Below are 25,047 nucleotides of genomic sequence, written 5' to 3' on the forward strand. Positions count from 1 at the left end.
AGCACGGCCCTAGTTGGTCTCTCCAACATGTACATGAGGATGTTGTCTCCAACACTCTTCAAAAACTTCCTGTCTTCCCTGTGCACTGCTGTATTGCTTTCCCAGAAGATGTTAGGGTGATTGAAGTCCCCCATGAGAACCAGGGCCTGTTATCTGGAAACTTCCATTAGTTATCTGAGGAAAGCCTCTTCTACTTCATCCCCCTGGTCTGGTGGTGTGTAGCACACAGCCACCACAACATCACCCTTGTAACCTTAACCCAGATACTTTCAACAGGCCTATCTCCAGTTTCATACTGGAGCTCTGAGCAATCACACAGCTCTTTTACATACAGCACAACTTGCGAGCTATCCCACAAAGTCTTTGTTATTCCAATCCCATCATAGTTCCTTGTCTGAGCAAGGACTACCAATTCTTTTTCCTTGTTTCCAGGCTCCATTTGCTTCTGTATAGGCACCTGAAGTGACTAGCTGATTGCCCTGCTTTCTCAGGAATAATGAGGAAGCCCCCAATGCTGCTCCCTCCTAGTTATGCTTCTTCCAGGTCCCCTGTTTCCTCACTTACCTCAGGACTTTGTTTTCCTTTCCTCATTACCCTCATTTAAACCCCTCCTAAGTAGGTTAGTGAATCTGTCTGTGAAGATGTTCTTCCCTCTCTTCACCAGGTGGATCCCATCTCTTTCTAGCAAGCCTTCATCTTGGAACAACATCCCATGGTTGAAGAAGCCACATCCTTGCTGGTGACATCACCTGTGAAGCCATGCATTGATCTGGAGGATGCGTTTGCTCCTGCCAGGGCCCTACCTCATGACCAGAATGATTGAGGAGATTTGCTCAGGGTCACCCCTGGCTGTATCATTGGTTCTCAATGGATGAGCAGCATGGGGTCATAGTCAGAGGGCCAGATGACTCTCATTAATCCTTCTGTGACATCTTGGATCTAGGTTCCAGGCAAGCAGCAAACCTCCCAGGAAAACAATTCAGGCCAGTAGTTGGATCCCTCCATCCCTTACAGAAGGGAGTCTCTAACCACTGCCACCTGTTGCTTGCTCTTTCTGGCAGTGGTCTTGATCCTCCCCACTTTGGGTATTCCTGTCCTGGCCCATAAATAGAATGTTCTCCTCCTCCTGTGTTGCTAGCACTCCATATTTATTCTCCAGGCAAATCACTGCATGTGGGGATGACAACTTCTTGTTGCCAGAAGGTACAAGTTTCCAGATTCCACCTTCCCAGGTTGTTTGCCATTATCTTGTCCCAAATTCAGTATTCTTCTGTTTTCCAAAGTTCTTATGCTAGAATCCTCTTCTGATCCTCCTCTCCAGGCTCATATGACTCTTAAGGATCAAGCACTAAACTGTTAGCTAGAGTACTAAACTGGGTATGGATAGGTGTGGCCTTCAGCAAAGGTTATGGATGAATTTAAGCCTTTCATTACATGTCAACATGAACTGTCTGCCCTTAAGGGATGCCTTTAATGGGTGCATGAATGGTTATTCCTAATACAGATTGAAAATTATTTTTTGATGCTCTCCATGTGGGACATCCAGGGATTGTTTGTATGAAAGCACTTGCCAGAAGTTGTGTCTGGTAGCCAAATATAGATGCTGATGTGCAAATGGTAAAGAGGTATGAACCATGCCTAGCTACACACCATTTATCATCTCGGCTCCAGTCCATCCATGGGAAATGACCAGGACAGCATAGTTTCATCTGCAGTGTAAAGTACATAGATTTTGCTGACACTTTCCTAAGCCAGATATTCTTTATTGTCATTGATTCTTTCTCAAGGTAGTTAGAAGTTGTTTCTGTTGCATCAATGACTTCAAGCACTGTAATCCAAGTTTTACAGAAGCTGTTTGTAACTCCTGATCTTTCAGATACCATGCATCTGACAATGATGCACAGTTCACTTCTGGAGAATTTAAGAAATATGTGAAGAAGAACCTTATCCATCACACCACATCTTCACCATTCCACCCGTCATCAAACGACCAAGCTGAGAGGATGGTCCAAATGACAAAAGATGCGTTCAAATGAAAGGTTGATGGTGATTGAAATCAATCATTAGCTAATTTTTTGCTACAGTAGCATGCAACTCTTTATACTGCTACAGATCACAGTCCTGTAGAACTACTAATGAACCACCTGCTAAAAACTTGTTTATAGGCTCCACCCAGATACAGTAGACAAATACCAGACATGGCAAGAAATCCAGTTCTCCAAGAAACAGGATGTTTCACCTCTAAGAACCTTTAAACCAGATGCATCTGAAATTATGCAGCTGGGCCTTAGTGGGTGCCTGAATCTGTTTTTGGAGCTACTGGGCCAATATCAAATAAGATCCAGGGTCCAGATAGAAATACACTTTGCAGGCATGTTGACTAGATGCAGGGTTGAGTCTCTGACAATGTGATCTTTCTAGCATCAAAAGGTGTTGCACCACTAGTTGAACCAGTTTTAATGAGTCCATCAGTTGCTGTTGTATACACATCAATACTTTCAGTTGCTGAAGCTATTCTAGAATAGCCAAAGGACCCTACTGTGGTTGCCAGTGAAAAGTCTGTTACCCCTGAAGTGGTGTGCATGAGATGGTCACTGTCAGGCCCAAATACATACAGGAATACTTTACCTAGGGAGGAGTGGTGTTGTGTATTGAGTTTCTGTGTATATGTTTTGTATTCTGATAGTCCTGCTTTGGATAGGGGGTTGGACTAGATGATCTCCTGATGTCCCTTCCAACTCTAACTTTCTCTGATTCTGTTATTCCATCAGTAGAGGGTGTTGCCCATCAGCGGTCCCTCTAAGCTGTGCGCATGCACACATGGCCATGCACAATGAAAATCGTGCCACATAATACCTTTTTAATTTCATTCCCCGCCCCCCAATTGCACATCTCATTATTCTGTTGCATCAGAATAGCTTGCTCTCATACACCTTTTTAAGGGCCTCCTTAAAGTATGGCCAGCTTTCTGGACTCCTTTCCCCTTCAGAGTTGGGTCCTAGGGGATCCTGCCCACCAGTTCCCTGAGTTCGTGTGACAGGACCAGGCCCCAACAGTGGCTGTAACACCTCCTGGTGGCCATGTGGCTCCTGCCTCACTATAGTCACTCAGGTAACTCTCCCTTTCCTTTCGTCTGCTATGTCTTAATGGAATTAAAGTTGAAGGAAATCAAGTGGAATATTTTAGAATGAAAGTGTAGTTTCTTACAGGACTCTGAAATAAATGAATGCCTGTGAAGCTGTTAAAAGAAGGAAATGACAAAAGTGTCTACTTTGTGTGCAAGCATTGTACACAGGGTGGATTCTAAAGAGCTGAGTTGTGGGGAGACCATGGGTGAAATAGTAGAACATGATGAAATAGAACAAAAAAGGAAAATAAATAAGCATTAGTATTTCTACATAACTGACATTTAGAGTGAAATATCTAGTGACTGAAGAAAGAGTAGTGTTAGACCAATATAAAGACATGAACTGATAAGGGAATGGGAATATCCAGACCCAGAAATGATGTGTGTTTTACTGACAAGAGGCAAAAGGAACATCAGAGCCCAGGAGGAATACAGAATTGATGTAATTATGTATGAGAGTGAGGTTCTTGCCCAAAATAAACACATGTGCCTGAGAAACTAAGTTGCAGAAAGCTGGGACAAACCCACAGATTTATGGTCAACACATGTAGAGGTCATTACATGTGTCCATACACAGGTTAAGCAATACCAGAATAAAAATGGTATTTGACATTAAAGACACACCAAAGCTATTTCAGACAGGGACTGAAAAAGCAGACATATGAGAATTCAGTTGTATCACAAGGGTTTCAGTGTAATACAGCTACACACGCAAAATAGTTTGTAGGAGTTGTAAAAGAAGACTTGGGACCTGGGAGTCACAGGTCCCTAGCTGATAATGGATGTGGCACACAAAGATGGAGTAATCTACAGCACCAAAGTCTGTACAATGTTCAAGGAAAGGGAAAGGCGAAAGAACAATGATGAGATTGCATTCTAGATTTCCATAATTTAGTAGGAAAAAAGATGACGATTTGTAATTAGAGTTTAGGAAGTGAACTGAATTCTAGAAGAGGGAAAAGAAAAATGTTATGATATGGTATGTTTTCTTAAAGATTATTTGTTGTTAGAAACCAGTTGGTGAATGTTTTTATCTATCTATTTAAACTTTAAATGTAACAATCAATAATATATCGGTTAAAGTATAAAAATTAACAACAATTAAGCAGAAATATAAAATGATACCTGCAACCTACTATTGAATAGATCTGTTTCTGATCTGTACATGTTTCCCCCATATTAGTAATTGTTTCTTAGCTGCTTCCATTCACACAAAGCAATAAACAAGATTAGAAGATGTTTTATAAGGAAATTCTGTTAAGAAAATTACTGTAAGCATAAGGAAACTATTAGATGCAGTTTTCAGTAGTTTGAAATTCTAAGATTTGATTTTTAAATGATGAAACATCCAATAACCCAAATGACCCTGCACAAATGTATACATGGAATAAATTATTTCAAATGAAAGCACGAAAGTTATTTGTTCAGCTGCTGTAGTGGCTCGAAGGTTAGGAACAAAAGCTATTATTGTTCAGTGTATTTTTTCACAGGAAATAGACAGTGGCAAACATACAGTAGTTCAACACATGAGATCAGAGACACAGTTTTTATAGTAAACCAAAAACAGATGTTGGAAGGACTCAAGACCTTTACAGAAATTATTAGTTATGTTTGCCTTTGAAAGCAGAGAAAGTTTACAGAGAGCCATGTACCTGATTAAGAAAAAGACGGGTTATAAAAGCTATAAGAGTATTAACTCATGCAAGTAAAAATATTTGCCCTACAGATCTTGACTATTTTATGTATGGCAGTATCGTATATGTAATATGAGTTTTATCCTGAACTTTCTTCATGGAGTTACTTTAGTCAAACCTAACAGCTTACTTACCATTAATTACAAAACAACTCTAACAGCATTAAAAATAAAAAATATAAAGATTTCAGAAATTAAGGACACAGTAGGACAATATTTATTTATGCTAAACTGTTATCATCGGATATCTATAGATACTGGTTACTTATACATAGTGTAGTTCTTTTCCTGATCTGTGTAGTGAAGCCTCCTCCTCATTCTGTACTTGGGTACTTTAGTATGTCAGAATATCTTTGAGGGTCTTCTCTTTCTCTTTGTGCAGGGTGTTTCTTGGGTTCTTTTTTCCACTTAGTGGGCACATCTACACATGCAGTTCATTCGACTGGTAAAACTCCGGTGCAGTCTGTGCCAGAGTTTATTGTTCCTGGGCATGTCATTTGCGCACCCAGGACTGCAGCACATTGAGCCAGGGCAGAGCAGCCCCAGCTGGCAGGGGCCCCAGGGGTCAGCCTGCCAGCCAGGAGCAGCTCCTGCTGGGCTCAATGTGCTGTGAAGGGGCCAGCTGGGGTCTAAGAGTGCTTCTGGTATGGGGCTAGCTGGCAGGCAGTCCATGCAATGTAGTGCTCTTGTGCCCTGGCCAGCCCTGCCAGCAGCTACAAATGCATTGTGGCAGAGTAAATAACTCCACCATAGGACAGTACTTTTGTCTGACAGTACTATCCTCTGGTGGCACTAATTAGATTACTCCGGCCTAAGAGCACCACACATGTAGATGGTGGCATTTTACTGTGGAGCTAATTAGCTCTGCAGTAAACATCTCATGTTAACGTGCCCCATGCCTCAATGCAAGTGCCTAGAAACCAGAGATAAATGTGGAAAGAAGTGTAGAACCTACCACACAGGGACCAATAAGGTACATAAATGAAAACCCAGCAAAGGAGTGATAGAAAAAATGGCAGCATCATGGTAAGGATAAGTTTAACTGATAGAAGGTAAATATTAAATGTATTCCCAATTTCTTAACTCATAAACTCTTCCAAATACTGCCTGCTCTCTCTGGCACCTGCCTGAGGTAGATAGTATAGACAAAACTGCTTGTTGTGAGGTGAAGTGCTACAATTTGTTCCTTTGGATGGCTTAAGCAGAAGCCATCTTCCTTTATTTGTTCATTTATTTTTACTCATGGCTAGGTCTGTGTCCTTTTCAGACACTAGCTGGGACTTCTGGCTTCCCTGATCAAGGAGTCTCCTGGTATCTTGACTGGTTGGTACTGGTTCCAACTTTTCTTTCAATTTGGAACTTGGCATCTGCTGTACAGGAGTCACTGAATCTCTATACTCAGAGATTCAAAACAGTATAGATTTCTTTTCAGGTGGAAAGCAACTTTGCAAGGAACTTTCTGAGCCATACTATGTATCTGTCATTCCCCTACCAGTCCCCCTTCCCAAATCAGTTGATCCAGATTCCAGACTGTTTAACCAAATCACTTTAGTAGATGCCCCTCAAACTTTCCCCAGAAGTGGACTCTTATTTCTACTGAATCCAAGCATGCTAGGAATGGGATCAGAGAGGTTGGATACCCTAGTTGTCATTCTTTTGGTAGAGAGATGAGAGATAATATATAGTACACAAAATTTACAAGACAGTAGATTGCCAAATCCTAGAATGTCAAAGAAGCAGAAGGAGACAGTTGGTCAAACTAAAAAGTAAGAATCTTTTGTCAAAATGTAAGGTCTATGTGAAACACAGTTTTATGTCTTTCATGCTTTTAAAGGTACCGACTATATTAACTCTTATATGAAATATGTTGCAAATTAAAAGATACACAGCTTGTGGATACTTATGATCATAAAAATAAATATAGTAGGATAAGCTGTGATTTAGCCCTAAAAATATTCCTATCAACAGGCACGTAGAAGAATGTCTGGACCTATAGCTCTGGAAGATTCCATGTTATTTTGGTACTTAGTAATCAGCCTGAAACAGAGGGCAAGTTTCTCCACCGGAGCTTGGGGAATTTCTCCTAAATGTTAGCTCACATATGGCTACTATCTGTCATGCCCCCAAACAGATAAAAGGTATGTCTTAAAAACAGTTCCCCATAGACATGCTGAATCTTTAAAAAAAAAAAAAAAAGGTAAAAAATATGTGAACTTTGAAGTCCAGTGTAGAGACCAAAAAGCAAATACAAAAAAAGTGGACCAGGCCATACTGAGCAACTTACATGAATTTTACTTTTATATGATATTGATTAAAATACAGCTACAAAGTAACTTAATACATTGGCCTGAACACTTGGCTGATTACATTTTAATCATGTATATATGTAAACATTAGAGGCTTTAATGTTATTCAGGCCCCAAACATTCCAAAATGATAAATATACTGCTATTTTACAGATTTATAAAATCTTATTGCATGCCCATAAATATCAATAAACTTATCTTAAAGCTTCATACAGTTAAAATTCATTAATGGAACTGTACAGTTTGTTCATATTTTGTGCAGTAAAGGACTTAAGTGTAATTTGGAAATTCTACAGCATATAATTTAACCTTGTTTTTATGAACTGATTCTTTGTATAAACAATCCCTAATGAGAGTTTGTTTGGTCTTAATTAGAGATGGGACCAAAACAGGAACCCCAAATCTAAACACTTCTAATTTGGGGGAAGTTTGCAGGAAAGTAATCTTATTCTACACTGGGTCCCTTCTGTGCTACTTGGGCCCACTGTAGTCTCAACAGAATCCTGAGAGGGCCGGTTTTACATCTGGTCCATATTTTTTCCAGAAATGGAAAAAAAAAAGTCTGTTGAACACATGCACTTAAAATGGTCCTTCTGGGTGAAATGAAATTGACCACGAGTGATTGTATATATAATATTGTATATAAGGTAAAATATATCCTAATTTACATCTTTTTATTTGCTCTTACATTGTTAAACTGCTTATGTATCAGATAAATATTGTTTGAGTTACAGGTGTTAGTAATGTTTTAATCAGACATGAAACATTGCACAGTTTATTATAGCATTAAAAAGCCCTTTTCCATTTCTTTGAAGTACCTGACATAGGCTAATGTTGGAGGTGGAATATAGGTCATGAAGAACCAGTAGTCTTATCTGGGGTATAAGTAGAATTCCATATTTATTGTTAATGTATGAAAATCCAAGCACATTATATAAAAACAGAAGGCATCTCAATCGAGATCTTGCTAGATAGGTGTGCATTTCACAAATAATGCCACCAAGATAAGGGACATTTTTAATTAGCTTTTGTACTTTCGTACATAGCTTTTGCACCAGTAAAAAGGTGGTTGTAGAAACTGAATAACCATCTCGCACTTGAAAATACCCTCCAGGACAGGGTATGTGTATTTTTGCAGTGACTGTAGTCTGCTATTGGTGCATGGAATTGGTTCACATGCCTTCCTGTTACCATCTTTAGACTATCACTGAAAAAGTGGTGAATTCCGGTAATTTTGAGATGAATTCACAGACTATTTAAATAAAATATCAAGTAAATATATAGTTCACTGGAGAAGTGACACAAAATAGGAAAAGGAAGTGGAATTGAGAAGTAGTGCAAAATTATAATAATTTATGTCTTTACTGTAGTTTTATATTTGTGGTGGCTTTTCATGCACTTAACTTGAAAGCAATTTTGTAGAATATTTTTTTCAATACATATACATTTTGTACTCATAACTGTAAGAGCTTTAAGAAAACCAGAAATCTGTTGTTCTAGATACTGTGACTATTCTCTTAGGCCCCTGATAGAGAATTTCAATTAAGAAATGATTAACTGGTTAATTGCTTCTTAAGTAGTGACCTAGCCACACATCCATTCGATTAATGACACAATAAAACAGGAAAGAAACCACAATATTATTACACAAAATATATATAAGAACTTTGTAACTGGTTCCCATTGTGCCTTAAATTTAATGTGTGGCCAGTTGTCTTGGTCCTAGAATCACACTGAAACGATTCAAAACTCCGTTGGGCTACCAAGGCTCAGATCTCATAGGAGCCAAGGACAGAGCTCTTGGCTCCTGTGTGCCCCTACAGATGGGAGTGCTGATCAGCCAGTGCTCTTAGCACATGGGAGGATGTATGACAATTGTAAGAGCCCAGGGCTCTGATGTGCTCCCCCAGCTGGGAGCCCCAATCAGCTGGCTGGTGTTCCTAGCCATGGGAGCTACGTTTGCTGCTTGCCAGTGCAAGGGTAGCCTAGGATCATGATTGTGACCCTGCCCTCCACCCCCACCCCCCTCCCCCGCACTGTCAACATGGTGCAATTTAGATCTGATGTATAATCCCATCCACCACACCTCTTGCTGTGCTATATCTGCATGGTAGAAGGCACAATTGGGGGATCATGCCTTTAATTTAACATTTTTCACTGGCCTTGGAGAATTGTGTACATATATATTTCACCATGAAAAGTTAATTTTTTAAGTGTACCACTAGAGTGTCTAGTGACTTTTAGTATGCATGTGAAAATTAAATGATTTTTTAAGACTTAAAAATAATTATTTAGCTTTCAGTATTATTGTTTTCTACAAGGTCCATCCAATTTTAAAAGGACTTAACAAAAGTTCTTGACATATACTTGAGAGAGAAAAAAAACCTAAAAATTGACTAAAATAGCCCATTTTCCCTGCCTCTTATACATGCTTTGATCAGCAGTCATGACAAATACAGCTTATAACTACATTATACCTTCCCACTTTTTTTCCTCAGTGTTTAATATTTTCCCATTAACTATATTATTCAAGTTTCTTCAAAGCTTTCATTGCCATTAATGAAATTTGGATCAGTTCCCAGTAGTGTCAGAGATCTTTAGGATCTTTTGGCAAGGCAGCCTCTACAAACAATTTTCTTTCAGCACGATTTATGCAGTAAACATTTGGTATTTTTGCTGTATATAGTATGAAAATATTCTCATATATTCTTAGAAGCACTTTTATTTGTATTTACATTGATATATAATATTTTACAAGTGCTACAGTTTGAAGATGCTTTTCCTACATATTTTTTATAAATATATAATATTGGGAGATAAGTGCACCTTGATAACCTATATAAACATATTACATATCATTAGGCCTTAAAATCATACGTTTGACATATAGCACATATTTCTCCCCAGGGTTTTATTGTAGTCTGTGAAACTTATTAACTGTGATTTCATTGCCCATGGCAAACAAGAAAAGAAAAAAATCAAGTGTTCTTTAAATCAAAGTATTTAGTCATGGATATTGTAAAATCATACATCGTGAGTGGAATAAAACTGGATATCCTCAATCCTTCCCCATTCCCCCTAAAAATCAGGCATCTTTATGTTATACTACAAAATTGTTTATCTTTGGGATTCTTTATTCTAAACAGTGAGTGACTTGAGGTAATTTGTGAGCTAGTCTAGGTATTTGTCTTATAAAGTATAAAATATATTTATAGAAAAGTATAAACTAAATGCCCATCATCCCTCCCCCTTTCTATTTTGTATCACTTTTCTCTCCTTAGAAAAGTAAGAACTGGGAATATTAATACTGTTCATGTATTATTCTCACTAGGCTCTTAGTGTGGACAGTTGGATGCAATGAACCAACTGTTCTTTTATACCAAATGTATTAATGTCAGGCATATACACTAGTATTTTAAACAGAGAAAAATCTTCTATAGATACTGCTGCATTTTCTTATTTTACAAATGGCTTCTGAGACTTTGTTTCTCCATTTATTTTGGGTTCCAACTGTCTTTTCCCTTCAACGGCTAAAATACATTAGTGTCTCTTGCTTCCTGACCCTTTTTTCAATGAACTGACAACTTCGAACTGAATTCACTACAACAGAAACATTAACCGTTTAGCCCATTAGATCCTCATGTATGGAGTTTAAGGCAGGAGGATAAAAGTGAAGTTTTCTGAAAATTGCACGCCCCGCCCCCCTCCCCCAAACAAACAAAAAACAGCAGATCATATTTACTTGCACACTAAACATAGCTTTCCTCCAAAACTGGGGCACATGTCTTAAGTGAGAAAGCTGATTTTGTTTTTCACCAGAATAGAAGCATGGAGAGGCTGTGTTACAAATGACTGCAGCTTCTTTCTCAGGCCTCCTCTACAAGTGCAGGTAAAAGCACAGTTGGATCTAATGCATGTTCCACACAATCACACCTCCTGCCATCACAAATGTGCAAGGCAGGAGGTGTGATTGTGGGACTGTGGATTAGATCCGATCACACCTTATTGCCAGTGCAGGGGGAGCCTGATCCTGGGTTCTCCCTGCACTGGCAAGAAGAAGGTACCCATAGCTAGGAACCCCCTTTGCTGAGGCCACATGTTGCCAAGACCAAGAGCAACTGATGGCATTCTTGGCACAGCTGGGACTAGAAGCCGCATCAGTTGCAGGACTCTCAGTCCCTGCTGTGCACGAGGCACAGCTGGGGTGGGGCCCTGTCAATTGTGGGACTCTTGGTCTGCATCTGAGGTGCATCCAGGAGTGAGAGCCCTGAGTGGGCTGGAGGTTTCATGCACCCCTGAGTCTTGGGGAGCATGGCAGCCATGACCTCTAGAGCATAGGGGTTTCACCCTAGGCATAATACACCCCCAGGGATCAGGAATTTCACTTTGGGCATGATTCAGCCTTTGCAGGTTAGTCTAACCTGCCTAGATGGAATCAGTCTGCAACTGTACAGACAATCCATCTGGACTGAAGAAAGGCAGGTACATGCCTGCAGTGGTTCAGTCTAGAAGATGGGGGGAACTAGAACAACCCTCTGGTCTCTTCCATAGTGCTGAGCTGAGGGGGGCGTGGCCAGGCCTGGCCCTAGAAGGACCCCTGATTAGGGAGGGGTGTAAAGACCCACCCTGGCTGCACCATCCTAGGCTCCCCACTTGCTGCTCAGGGGAAGGACCCCTGGCTAGCATTCAGAGGCAAAGTGGGGTGTGCAGTGCATGCATCTGTTGATGGTACTGAGGTTTTCAGTTTCCCTCTCCCTGTTTCTTCATACTGTTTGCAAACCTGACAGGTGAGAGAGACATCAGGGAAATGATAACACAGTGTTTGTCAACCCATCAAGAAAACAAAAGCCTCTCTCATTAGTTGGAACTCTTCTTAAACAGCTTTTTCCAAGGAAGAAAGGAGAAGGAGGGACATTGCCAGTTGACCTGCTGATTAGTTCCAAAAAGCCATAAGCAAATACTGTTTTATCTATTTGTCCCAGTAAAATTGAAGACACACAGACACCTCTCAGCATTAGCTAGCATACCACATGCTTAGGGTCCATGGGGTTGGTCTCTGTGCTGTGGGAGATGGGAGGGAGGGAGGTGGAAGGGATCCCAGCTTGAGAAGTGAGCAGTGAGGTAGGGGTGGGAGCCCTGTCAGCTGACATGCTACCCATGCAAATTAAAGCTCTGTAGAAACCAGCTAAAAAGTTATTATACATTGTTGAGGCCTGTCTTTAGAGCTAGTTTTTCTAGCTTTTTATTATTTAATCACTACTTTACACATGTAGCTCATCTTAAAGTAATTGTGCAATTAACCAGTTAATTGTGCAATAGTTCTAATATGTAGAGGAGCCTATGCGAGCAAGCAGCAGGAATGGAGTCAACCCTTTTATACTGGAGCTATTGAATTGGGAGTAGCTTTTTCTGAGCACCCAAAAAGTGGTGCTATTTTGGCATTGGCTTTGAAAGAGTTAACACTGGACTCTGTCCTTGCTGCTTTCTCACTGAGAGAAGCAGCAGTTATTTCGCAGCACTGCCTCTCTATGGAAAAGCCAGCTTTAGGTCATCATTCTGGAAAAAAAATTCTATATCTTGCCTTCCTAAAAACAGGGTGTCTCTCTTATCTGGGGGTGTCAGGTATGAAAGAAAATGCAATAATTTTAAGTATCCCCTGCATGACTTTCCTGGTCCATGAGTTCTTAACCCTCCCCCTCTGGTGTGTGTATGGTAGCGATAGTGTAGTCTGTAGTCATTTTCATGAGGCAGTTTCAGTTGGATCCCACTGCATCTGAAAGTGCCTCCTTTTTGGGGGGATGTTCCAAGTAGCACACTAAGAACAGCTCAGAACTGCCTGTGTACGTTCTTGGTTGCCCCTATGGGCAGGTGAAAGAAGAAAGATGTGTAATAAGGGAAACAAGTAATTGGTAATTCTATTTGTCAAAGTATATTTGTCTTCCGTATCACAACACCAACCCTTCCAACAAAGATGCTAATTTATACTCTTGCATCTACTTTTCCCCATTTTCTCTTTCTTAATTAAGCAGTCTTTCTTTCCTTTCAAGAGAGTAGGGAAAACAGCACCTTATACTCAGGTCTTAATAGATGGATTTTATGTCCCTTTGATTTTTGGCAAGTGGAACATTGCATTGTATGTCCTTGTTTCTCTCTGTCGGGAGAATGAGAAAATATAGGGCCATGAGACAAGAAATGATCATTTAGTAATTTTCTCTTATTTTCCAACCATATAGTCAGTAATTCATACTCTGTACATTTCCATTGATGTACCACATGAGAGAACATGTGGTATGAGGATTAAAATGCGGTACCTTGCATGTTTTCACAAATCTTGTGAAAGTGTTGTTTTAACATCTAAACTTAGGCTTTCCCTGTTTGTATTATGTGAGGGTTATAATACTGTGAAAAAAACACTCAAAACCAGTTTTTATAATGTGCATCCTTAACAGACAATAAGTAATTGGAAAAGAATTTTTGTATTTGTAAGGTTTGACCTTGACATTGTTTGTGTAGGCCTCCAAAGCAATTATTCCAGAAACTGAGATGGAAAACAATGGCAAAAAGCAGACAGAAATGCTTGAATTAGTGCAAATCACAAACATAGCTGAGCTGTATTAGATGACAGTTTACTTTTAATGAGGGAAGACATGCAGTAATTAAATCTTGACATACAATTATGAAAAATATCAGGTAACAGGCCTGCTATGCAATATAAAATAAGAAAAGACATTTTCTGAAAACTTGCCTGATGCTCTGTCATCTGAGACTGTTCTTTATGAGTGCAGGGTGAAGGTCAAGGAGGTATCTCAACTCCATCAATCCTTTGGACAGTTACAAATGACCTTTCACTTTCCATAAGACATTCAATATTCTGAATTGGAGGGATACATTTTTCTGTGTTTAGAAAATGGCAAAATTGAAACCTTTCATACTGCACAAGGTGCATTTATGTTGGAATCTCCTGAACGGCTCATTCATTCCTAATGTTCATTGAAACTAATATCTCATTTACATGAACCGAGTGACTTAAAAGTAAGGTACCTGTTCCAACACATATTTCATGCATTTTCATGTTTGCCTCCTACTTATTGATTTAGTATTTTACATGGATAGTTTTGTTCATATTTATATTCTTATTCAAACAATAGTTTTACATGGAATCCAAATATATATTACTGCTTCTACAACACAGCTTGCTACATGCAAAGCTCTAGAGCAGTCATGCCCAACCTCCAGCCCACAACACATTGCCATCCAGCCAGTTGGAGTCCCCATGGGTCCAGAAATTTGGTAGTGAGGGAGCAGTAGCAGTGTTAATTGCTCCCAGAGCTGCGACAACTAGTACTACCACCATTCCCTTGCTTGTAAATTTTGGGACATATCAGGAGTTCTGCAGCTTGGATAAGACCCCATATGCCAGGCTGCATCAGCAGAGGGTCTCTTCACAACCAGATCTGGTGCATGTATCATGCTACAGTTGGATTTCGTCCAGTCTTATGTGAGTGTGCTGGATCACATCTGTGGGCAACCCCATGTTGGATCAGGCCTGTGGACTATCCCCATCCCATTCATTGATCCCATGGGGCTACAGAAGTTGAGCACCACTGCTATACAGTACATTCAAGATGCTGTGGGCTTGAGTTACTCTTGCACCAATTTTATGCTGCTGTAACACAGTGGTACAATTTTAAGTTATTTATTTTTGTGGAAGTCACATTCTTGGCCATAACTTTGAACCATAACTTTGAATTTAATGATGTTTGTTTGTGTCATATCTCAACTATAATATTGCATTAACATATAGTCATTTGCATTTAATTCCATATTACATTCCCAGTTAGAGAAATACATTTGGGCCCCAACTTTGCAAAGAGAGTCACATGGGTATAATGGTCTCCAGTAGAAAAGTTCCACTGATTCCATGTGTCTGCATGTGGCTGACCCTTTAGGCCCAAGTGGATCACTTTGCAAGATGAGACCCTCTTACTCACTCTTTGTATATTTATACATCTTCTGATTGCAATGGCAGTTCTGCTTGTCTAATGCAAGGTTTCATTATTTGAGTACTATTATTTATGTGCTGAAATCAAAAAAGCTTTGCTTGTAAGTTATCATTTCACATATATTTGTTGGCAGCTCCCAATTGTTTTTCTTTCACCTTTTTTTAAAGCATTTTATTTTTTTCAGATATACCACAAAGCAAAGAAACTTGGAACTCAGCAGAAGGAATTGTTAGAAGCTCAGAACTAATATTCTGCATGTTATGAGGAGGTAATCCTTTCACTAACTTGAGTTTTATTGCAGCTTTTATATGCACAAAAGATGGAGAATAAAGATAAGCATAAATACATGTAAAAATTCCAGTTAAAAAGCATCTCTCCATTTCTTGAAAGAACCTTAGATGTACTATAATAGCTGAGATGTACTATAGTAGGATAGGAATTGTCTACCCCTTAAGTAGTAGCAAGAGCATGTAAAGTGGGAACTAGAAATGAAAAAAAAAATGATTTACTCCAGTTAAGTCATTCATTTAATCACAAAACTGTTAGAATATACAATATAATAATACAAATTTAGAAGATTGTATTGCTAATCTTTAGGAGTGGAAGGTAAGGATGTGTCGTCTTGAAGGTAATTATTTATCTAAATCGTAATAGCTTATCCATTTCTTAGGGAAATATCGTTCAATTTCTGCCACAGGCAACACTTAGAAATAAAATGGAGGCAGGTTTATCAGATTTGAAAAACTATATAAAACAGAATTATTAAAACAATGCAGCAAATCTTAAATTGGGTAATCTGAAGTGGCAATCATATCTCAGTAAGGCTGTGGAAAATTTGCTTGCCTTTCTGTTAAAAATTATGTGACATTTCACATATACTATTACTAATGGTACCTAATAAAACTGGTAGACATATCAAGCTTACTGTAATCACTACTATAGCAATGGACAAGATCCTGTACTCACTTTAGTGTAAATTGTGAGCAATTAAGAGTTTGGGAACCACTGCTCTATGTGGTTAATGCATGTAAAAGAAATAACAGGAGCAGAATTTCACAGTGTGTTAGGAAATGATTCCACAGCAGATTCCCCCAAAAGTATTTTCTTTCTATTAATCTAAGAATCTCATTGGAAAGTAAACATATGCCTCATTTGCACCTCAGTAGTCACTAATAAAATTAATCAAATATGCCCTAATTCCTGCTGGATGGAATTTTGGATTTTTTTTCTGGGATTACTTATATATCAAAATTTATTGGTCACTTGCACACAAAGCATTGTAGAATACTATTGATTTACTCTGTTTTGAAAACCTTTTGTAATTTAGATCAGGTCCCTTACTCCCACTGACATCAAGGTGAATTGTATAGGTACTTCCCCAATATATAAATCTGTGCACCACAAAAAGATCTTAATTCAGAATATTTACAGATAGCAAAGAGAACACTTGCCTATTTAGATACTGTTTAGCTACAGTCTGATTAAACGATGATAGAAAATTAATCTATGCACACATGTGCACATATATATATCTGAAAAAACGGTGAGTCTGTAGGCAGAGTTGTTGATGAATTCAAATAATTGAAATACTATCTTCCTTTAGCAAAAACAAAACAAGTAAATTAAATGTAGAAAAATCTATGTAAATGCAACATTATCATGAGAGTTTACATAAACAAAAATAAACTCAGTTTTGGTTCCCACAGCAACTATCATTCAGTCTCATTGCAAATATACAAAAAAGAAATTAAAGTTAACACTACACTGTGTATATGGTATAGAAACACAAAATAATGCACGCAGATTGTGCAAAGTAGCAGAGTTACAGTTGCTGTGGGAACCATAACTTTGAATTTAATGGCATTTGTTTGTGTCATATCTCAACCATAATGTTGCATTAACGTAGTCATTTGCATTTAATTCTATATTACATTCCCAGTTTAGAGAAATACATTTGCAGTCGTTCGTGTCTATGCTTCAAACAGTGATTTAAAATTATACACTTTCTGAGATTATTTTGACAGAATTATGTAGAACCCCACGATAGAGCATCGCATTACCCTGGCAAGAGACCCAGATGCAAGAGGTAGTTATGAAAAGAGGAGACTATGGTAATCATAAAAAAATTGTTTTTAAAGGGTATGGATTGACTATGCTATTATATTATTACACTTGAATGTTTATTGATGAACGCCCAATTCAAAAAGACAGAGAGGTTAATTATTTTATGGTGACCAAACCTTGGTGAAAGAAGATAGTGGTGATGGGAGTATTGAAATGTAGCTACCAAAAGCAAGTTTATATTCGTACTTTCAAAAAAAATTGTATATAGAAAATAAAGCTGGAAAGAAAACTTAACCATTCCAAACAGCTATTTATGAATTGTATCTTCTCAGGAATCTATTTTAGCATAACTGGCTGTGATAATATTGTTTCAAACATTTAAATTCAGGTTATGGATTTTGAAGACTAGCATATGGTGGTCTGTAACACAGAAATTCAGAATGATGCATTTGTCTGAAATAATTGATAAGGTCTACTGGAGCATGAATAAAGAGTAGGTGCTATGTACTGCTACAGATACATGGAGAAAAATATATTCAATAATACTCTGAGTAGATACAAGGCTTACTCTAATTAACCTATGCCTTGTCGTGGTAGTCAAATTGATATGTGGGCCCTTTTGCATGTTACATATGTGTATGCATACTTTTCCTAGTCACACAGATTTGAATGCCAGAAGAGACTATGCATTCATATAGCTTGACTTACTATATAACACAGGCCATGGAATGGCACTTGGGCTAGGGAGAGACATTACACATACACGGTATAAAATGATCAGAAACTGATTTAAACCTGTAACAGAACATAAGTTCATTGCTCATAAACCAGTTTCAAAATAGATTAAACTGTTTTAAGATAAACCTGGTTGAATGTAGTATCAGACTTAACTGATTTGGGTCAAACCGATTTATGCATTGTCTGTTCCAGGCCCCTTCCTGGTTTAAGTTAAACCAGAGTCCCCCAGCATCCCAGATGCTTTGCAACCCTGGGCTGGGCTGGGCTGTGTTCTGCTGGGCTGTACTGTCTGCTCCAGAGAACAGGGCTGCCCCTGCCCCTCTGGTTCCTAGCCAGAGCTCCAGCAGAGACTGCAAGCACAGCAGGGTCTGCTTGGCTTCCCCCTGCCCCACCCCTACCTCACTGTTCACTTTAGCTTCTCAAGCAGAGATCCCTTCCCCCTCCCCCCCTCCATCTCCCACAGCATGGAGCCCAGCTCTGTGGAAACTAGGCATGTGGTATGCAAGCTAATACTGAGAGGTGTGTGTGTGTGTGTGTGTGTGTGTGTGTGTATCTCCAATTTCACTGGGACAGGCAGGCAAAACAGTGTTTACTTAGGGCTTTTTGGAGCTAATCAGCAGGTCAGCTGGTAATGTCCCTCCATTCCTTCCTTGGAAAAAGCTGTTTAAGAAGACCTTAAACTAATGAGAGAAGCTTCTGTTTTGTTGATGGGCTGACAAACACTGTGTTATCAGTTCCCTGCTGGTTCCCTCACCTGTCAGGTTTGCAGACAATATGAACATGCAGGAAGGGACTGAAAAACTTAGTACCGTCAACAGATGCATGCACAGCACACCTGACTTTGCCTCAGAGTGCTAGCCAGGGGCCCTTCCCCTGAGCATCAAGTGGGGAAAAGCCTGGGATGGTGCAGGCAGGGTGGGTGTTTACACTCCTTCCTAATTAGCGGTCCCCTCAGCTCAGCACTATGAAATAGAAGGGAGGGTTGCTCTAGTGCCCCCCCGGCTTCTAGCCTGAGCCACTGCAGGAAGGTACCTGTATTTCTTCAATCCAGATGGAATGTCTGTACAGTTGCAGACTGATTCAATCTAGGCAGATTTGACTAACCTGCAAAGGTTGAATCAGTTCAGGCTCAAGCTTTTTGAATGTCTGTTCTAGCCAAGAATAACTTTGTTTTGAGCCCAGTTACTTCTATTAATGAAACATATCTTCCAGAAGGACCTCTACTCTTTATCTGAAGACATTAAGAGATGAAGCAGTCATTGATTTCATTGGTTTTGTCTAAGAAAATAAGCTGAATATCTGTAGAATGATCTAGCCCTTATTCAATACTCTCCCTAGCATTCACCTTTTATTGGGTTAGTCATGCCACAGGAAACATCTCCACTATCATCCATGAATTTTTCTAGTCCCTTTTTGAACCTGGATAGGTTATTTGCCTCCACCACCTCCTGTGGCTATGAATTCCATAAGTTAAGAACACACTGTGTAAAAAAAAAAAACTTTTTCTTGTGAGTTTGAAACCTGTCACCTACTAATTTTAAAGGGTGCTTCTTAGTTCTATTATTCTGGGATGCAGTAAACAGCAGTTCCCTGTTCACATAGTCCATACCCTTTGTGATTTTACGGACCCCTATTTATATGATCTGGTGTAATATCCTCAAATAGGTTATTTCATTCAGTAGTATTTCACTGGGTTCTTCTATCTCAAAGGGAAACCGTGGCTTTCTGGTTTTATCTCTATAAAGTTTTGCCAGGCCTACTATTTCAGAAGTCATTTTTAAGCCTCATTCAGTGACAGATTTATTTGGATAATCAATCTCCAACTTGGGTTCACCCAGGAGATTTAAGTATCTCTGGTTTCCCCTTTCCTCCCATATGTTTACTAGGCACTATTATTTGAATCTGGTTCCAAGACTGAAACCTAAGTCTTCCCTAGCAAAGTAAAAAAACATCCCCTATGCAAGAGGAAGTGATAGTGTATCACCCAAAGAGATATACTAATTTCTAGGCTGTGTCTTTTTTCTTGCTCTAATTCCATGTGATTTTTGTTTATTTGTTTTTGTATTGGCTTTGTGGTTGTTGGGCGAATTGTTTTATTTTATTTTATTTTAATTTTAGATCCTTTGGTGGAGTTGTTTATCTCCAATCTACTAGTTTAATTTCTGGATAAGTTACAGTGTTTACCTGTAATTGTTTTCTGATGCTACTCTTCTCAGTTTATCACTTCCAGAACCTCCTCCCTTCAAGGCTAGGGGCAGACATTCAAAAAGCCTGAGCCTGACTTGATTCAGTCTTTGCAGGTTAGTCTGGCTGTACAGTCCCAGGATTTTCCCTGCTGGTTGCTCAAAGTGTGGGAGTGTTGCCAGCCCCCAGCCCTGGGCCAGCACTCTGAGGCAAGGGGGGTGTACAGTGTATGCATCTGTTTTTGATACAGATCTTTTCCCTGCTTCGTCATACTGTCTGCAGCAAACTGACTGGCAGGCAAGCCAGCTGGGGGGCTGATACCAGTCTTTATCACCCAATTAGGCAAAACAATAGCCTCTCTCCATGTTATTTCAAACTTCTTAAACAGTTTACCAGATGACCTGTTGATTAGCTCCAAATGTCCTAAGTGGTCACTGTTCTGTCTGCCTATCCCAGTGAAATTGGAGAGAGAGAGACACACACAGACACCTCTCAGTATTAACTAGCAAACCACATGCTGGTTACAGTCTCTGCTGTGGCAGAGAGGAGGAAGGGATCTCTGCTTAAGCAGTGAGTGGTGAGAGAGTGGGGAAAGAGGGGACACGGGGAAGCCAGCCTGCAAGTCTGTGCCAAGCTCCAGCTAAGGAGCAGAGGGCAGGGGCCAGCCCTGCTGTGGAGCAGAGAGCCCTGCCCAGCACAGAAAGCATGCTGGGATGCTGGGGGACTCTGATTTAAGTTAAACCAGTAAGAGGTCTGGGACAGACATTGCATAAACTGGTTTGAGCCAAATCAGTTAAGTCTGATACTACATTCAACCAGATTTACCTCAAACCAGTTTTAGACATTTTCAAACTGGTTTATATGCACTGGGTATCCATTCTGTTACAGGTTTAAACCAGTTTCTGAACATTTAAACCAGTTTATGTGTAATGTCTGTCCCTAGCCCAGATGTGAAGATTCTGTAGCTTCATGTGCACTTGTAATTGCAAAAGTAGCACTTTTAACAGGATCACTGTGTAAAGTAATGGTATGATTGAGCAGAAACAAAAGACAATCTCTAGTATGATCTGTTCAGTAGTAGAAAATATTTATAAATAAAAACAAGGCAAAACAATAGAACAGAGTAAAAACAATCCTAAACTTGGATATGAAGAGCCCCAAAGCCTGAGCAGACGCCTCTGATTTCTTGCAATCTTTCTTCCTCTTATTTTAGCCCTTTCCCTTGAAGAGTTGTAGATGGGGAAAGTGAAGAGAAATGCTTTACATGCCGATAACCAGCTAGTGTTCCTCTGGAACAGGGTATTAAAATATTAAGGCAATATTATGTACATCTATGATATCAGCCATTCTTTCTGCACATCAGCTTACCTTTTTGCTAAGGCACAGGACAGTGTTCTGTCTGCTTATAAAGTACTATGCAAAATTAAACACTAGGGAGACTGTGAAAAACCCTTTTAAATAGATATTAATGCTTCGTAGTCATCTTTAAAAAAGAGTGTAACACATTTTCTTAAAATGATTAATGCACATAGAAAACATGGTAAAGTGTTTGGAATTCTATGGATAATTTTTAGAAATGTTATTAGTCTACTGGAATTCTTTATGAAGATGATCCCAGCTGTTATATATTCTAATATAAATTTCAACAATGCATTAGGACACACAAACATATTCCCCTCTGGTCTTCACTCAGAAATGGGTCATATTATGTACTGTTGTGTCACCCAGACCCCTCAGAGCTAGAGAAGAATGTCACCTTTACTGTCCTTCCCCAACCTTTCCGAATCCTGTTGGCAAACACTCTGTCTCCACAGCTCACAGTATTCCAGGTCTTGAGTTAGTAGGTGTCTTGCTGCCTCAGTGCCTGATAGAAAAGAAATCTGTCGCTTTTATCCAAAGTGGTACAGGATTCGAGATCAATATATCTAATATCCATTTATATGAATTAGCACAAGTTTCTCATACTACAGAGCACTTATTTTCTCCACATATAAGCTCAGTCAAACCAGATAAGAATATGCAAACCATCACTTTACTCACCTCTACCAGTGTTCTCTCTCTAACAGGGACATTAGGAATTTAGAGCAATTAGCTAATAGCTTTCTGTAATGTCCATGTGTAGCCTCTGCAGGTGACAAATGATCTCTTGCTCTCTTTGGTCTATAAACACACCACAAGGACCAAACAATTTCCTACTGGTGGATTTTTTCAGTAAGAGAAGCTATTATATAGGCACTCAGCCTGATCCAAAATAGTACAAGTATTGGTACCCAATCCTGTGTTAGTCAGCTGCTATAAATTCACAGGGCTGTCTTTAACTGTTACATATAGTCTTCCTTACTGCTGGACTCTGATTGAGGTATGACCTATCAAGCAGTTTACCCACAAGGAAAACCTTTCTATTGAGCTTCAGAGACAACTAATGAGTATGTTTGCTAAGAGCTACAACTGTTAAACAGGATACTTCTGGGCCCTTCTAGCCAAGACCATGGGCACACGAGTGGGCTAAGATGTGAGAGGGAATCTTGAGGCATAAAACTTTGGTCAGGTACTTCAAATCAGAGCATGAATGTGAGAGCTTACTCCTAGTTATGCAAACATTATGTAAAACTAATGTCTGAGGCTCTCCTTGTGCATTATGATATACCTGCCATAGTACCACATTCTGCACATTCAACTTCAGCAGGTCAGCTACAAAGCATCCCAAGATTATCCTGGTAACTCCTTCCTAAGAGGGAGATGGAATCACTTTCAAACTGTAAGGATATCACAGTGAATGAGTCCTGTGTTCAGAGAGAACCTGAGCAGGGTGCGGGGCCTGAGGCAAATCAGCATGTGCGGAGCCCCACCCCCCGCATGCCCTGGACATGAAGTAAGTTGGTGATAGATTTGGCAGCAGCCAGAGGGGAAGGCGGGGAGGGGTGCTGAGTGGCCGGATGCAAAGCCAGTGGCAACGATGCTGAGTTGCCGTGGCCACTCCACCTGGCTCCATGCCCCCTGCCCCCAAAGCACGGGGCCTGGGGCAGTTGCCTTGATTCGCCCTCCCCCAAGGGTCACCCTGCCTGTGTTCGTGTTATTAATCTGCTACACCTGAACAACTGACAAATTATAATGGTATATTTAACTCCTGCTCCTGGGCACATGCTTCCCTATAAGACCTCAGTTATATTAACAGGCAGTGGCCAAACTGGTTGAAGCAGGAGTAGCAGCAAAGGATTCTGATGTACGTTCTTGCCCTTACACAGCAGTATATGGCCCCTGAGGCATGCTAGTGGTTGGCAATGGTCAGCTATCTGAGATGCGGACATCCAGTACCAGTACAAGAATGGTTATTGGTGCAAAGTTGGAGGACGTCAAGTCCTACAGGCCAGGTTAAATACAGATACACAGTGGTGGGAAGTGACTATTTTCTATATGAGCCTGGGGATCTTGAAGGTTGAAATGGTAACAAAGGCTGATGTGGAAAAGTTGGATGGGTCAAAGCAGTCGTGCTACTATGTGTGATTCTTCCTGTCAGCCAGTGAGGATATAGTTCTGTCGGCGGACTTCCTGATCATGGTCTCTCAGCAAAAGTCAAAGGTGAAATACCAAGGTCTATTGTTCTTATTCCATGTTCAGAAGAAGTTGGCTGGTGAGGAGGGGGGAACCCGCTATAGTGGGTCACTGTGCTTGAGTGTGTGATCTGGGATACAGTTTCTTGCTGTCTTGGCAGAACAGCTTGAATTACAGGCTGTTCTTTGTGTTGGATGATAAGGAGGTGCAGAGGAAAGGACTTGTGAACATGGTACCAGCAAGTAAGAGATCACTTTTGTATTTTTATAGCAATCCTACTTTAGAGGATGTGTCCTTGTTCCCTTATTTACAAAGGCAAATGGAGAACCTTGCTAGATATGCTTGACTGCTGTTCAGAAGGTGCCTCCAGAGACTGTGTGTAACTGGAAAGGGTGCCTCAGCCTAATCAGCAAATGGGGCTTCCCTAGCAGTGTTAGAGCTTTGCTAGACTTCTTCCAATATGTCAATTTCCAGTGTATTTCCTGAGCAGACATTGTTTATCTGTAATGACTACCAGCTTATGTCACATGCAATTGCTGTTTAGCAGTAAGAACACAGAAATGTGGCTTTTCTGGCCAGTAACAGTCGTATTATTAATGCGTTTTTACCAGCTGGGGCATTTTGTGGTATATTGCTTACAGTGGTAAAGAAAAATGTGTTTTCATGTTCTTATCCCTGTGACTATACCCCTGGGAGCTTATTCTTCAATAAACAAATAGCAACATCATGTCACTGTTTTTTGAGTTTGCTTCATCTGGCGTACAGGAAGTAAGGAGGAAAAAAATGGCTCTGCACTACAGTGCTGGTGACACTGGCTACATGTCAAAGTTTTGAATTTACAAGAAGCCTGGTTAGTCAGGGAAGAAGTCCTAAGGGGGAATCCAACAGAGCTGGTATTGATGGTGTCTACCAACATGGTAGCCACCGCTTTGCAGAGATGGAGTCAGTCTGTAGAAGTGTTTGCTTACATAACTTCATGAGCTTATGCCTGGGCTCACCAACATATACAGATTCCAGCTGACTGCACATTGGTATGCAATAATAGTGAATACAAGAGCATGTACCATGCATGCTTATTGTTATCTTCCATGCTATCTTTGCTGCTCCTACTACCAGTTAGTAGACTATGGAGGGTAGCAAGCTGGAGGAGACTGAGTCTTCAGCTCAGGGTGCACCGGTAAGTGCTTGATTACACAGATAGGCACACAGGGATTTAGGTCTGGGGGGTTGTGTGTGTGAAAAGCAGTTTTGGAAGACAGCTGCCAGGCTACTAGTATAAAATGAGGAGAGATCCCCTTACACACCAATGCTTTTGCCAGGTAGAAAATTATACCCTGGTTTCATCTGAGTGCAACATTTTCCCCCTCCACTGTTTTCTCC

The 25,047-nt window shown here is 40.0% G+C and overlaps 1 protein-coding gene across 1 annotated transcript in view; it reads left to right on the top strand.

Annotated features, from left to right (window-relative positions):
• The window catches only part of LOC149869367 (uncharacterized), a 306,869-nt gene that overhangs the window by 251,876 nt on the left and 29,946 nt on the right, over positions 1 to 25,047 (top strand). Inside the window, exon 7 of the mRNA XM_090040209.1 lies at positions 15,314 to 15,397. Within this exon, the coding sequence (XP_089896335.1) occupies positions 15,314 to 15,376 (63 nt within the window). The 3' untranslated portion in view covers positions 15,377 to 15,397. The remainder of the gene's footprint in view (positions 1 to 15,313; positions 15,398 to 25,047) is intronic.

Source organism: Crocodylus siamensis, chromosome 3 (genome assembly GCF_052110815.1).
Source record: "Crocodylus siamensis isolate JL-2025a chromosome 3, ASM5211081v1, whole genome shotgun sequence".
In the NCBI taxonomy this organism is placed as follows: domain Eukaryota; kingdom Metazoa; phylum Chordata; order Crocodylia; family Crocodylidae; genus Crocodylus; species Crocodylus siamensis.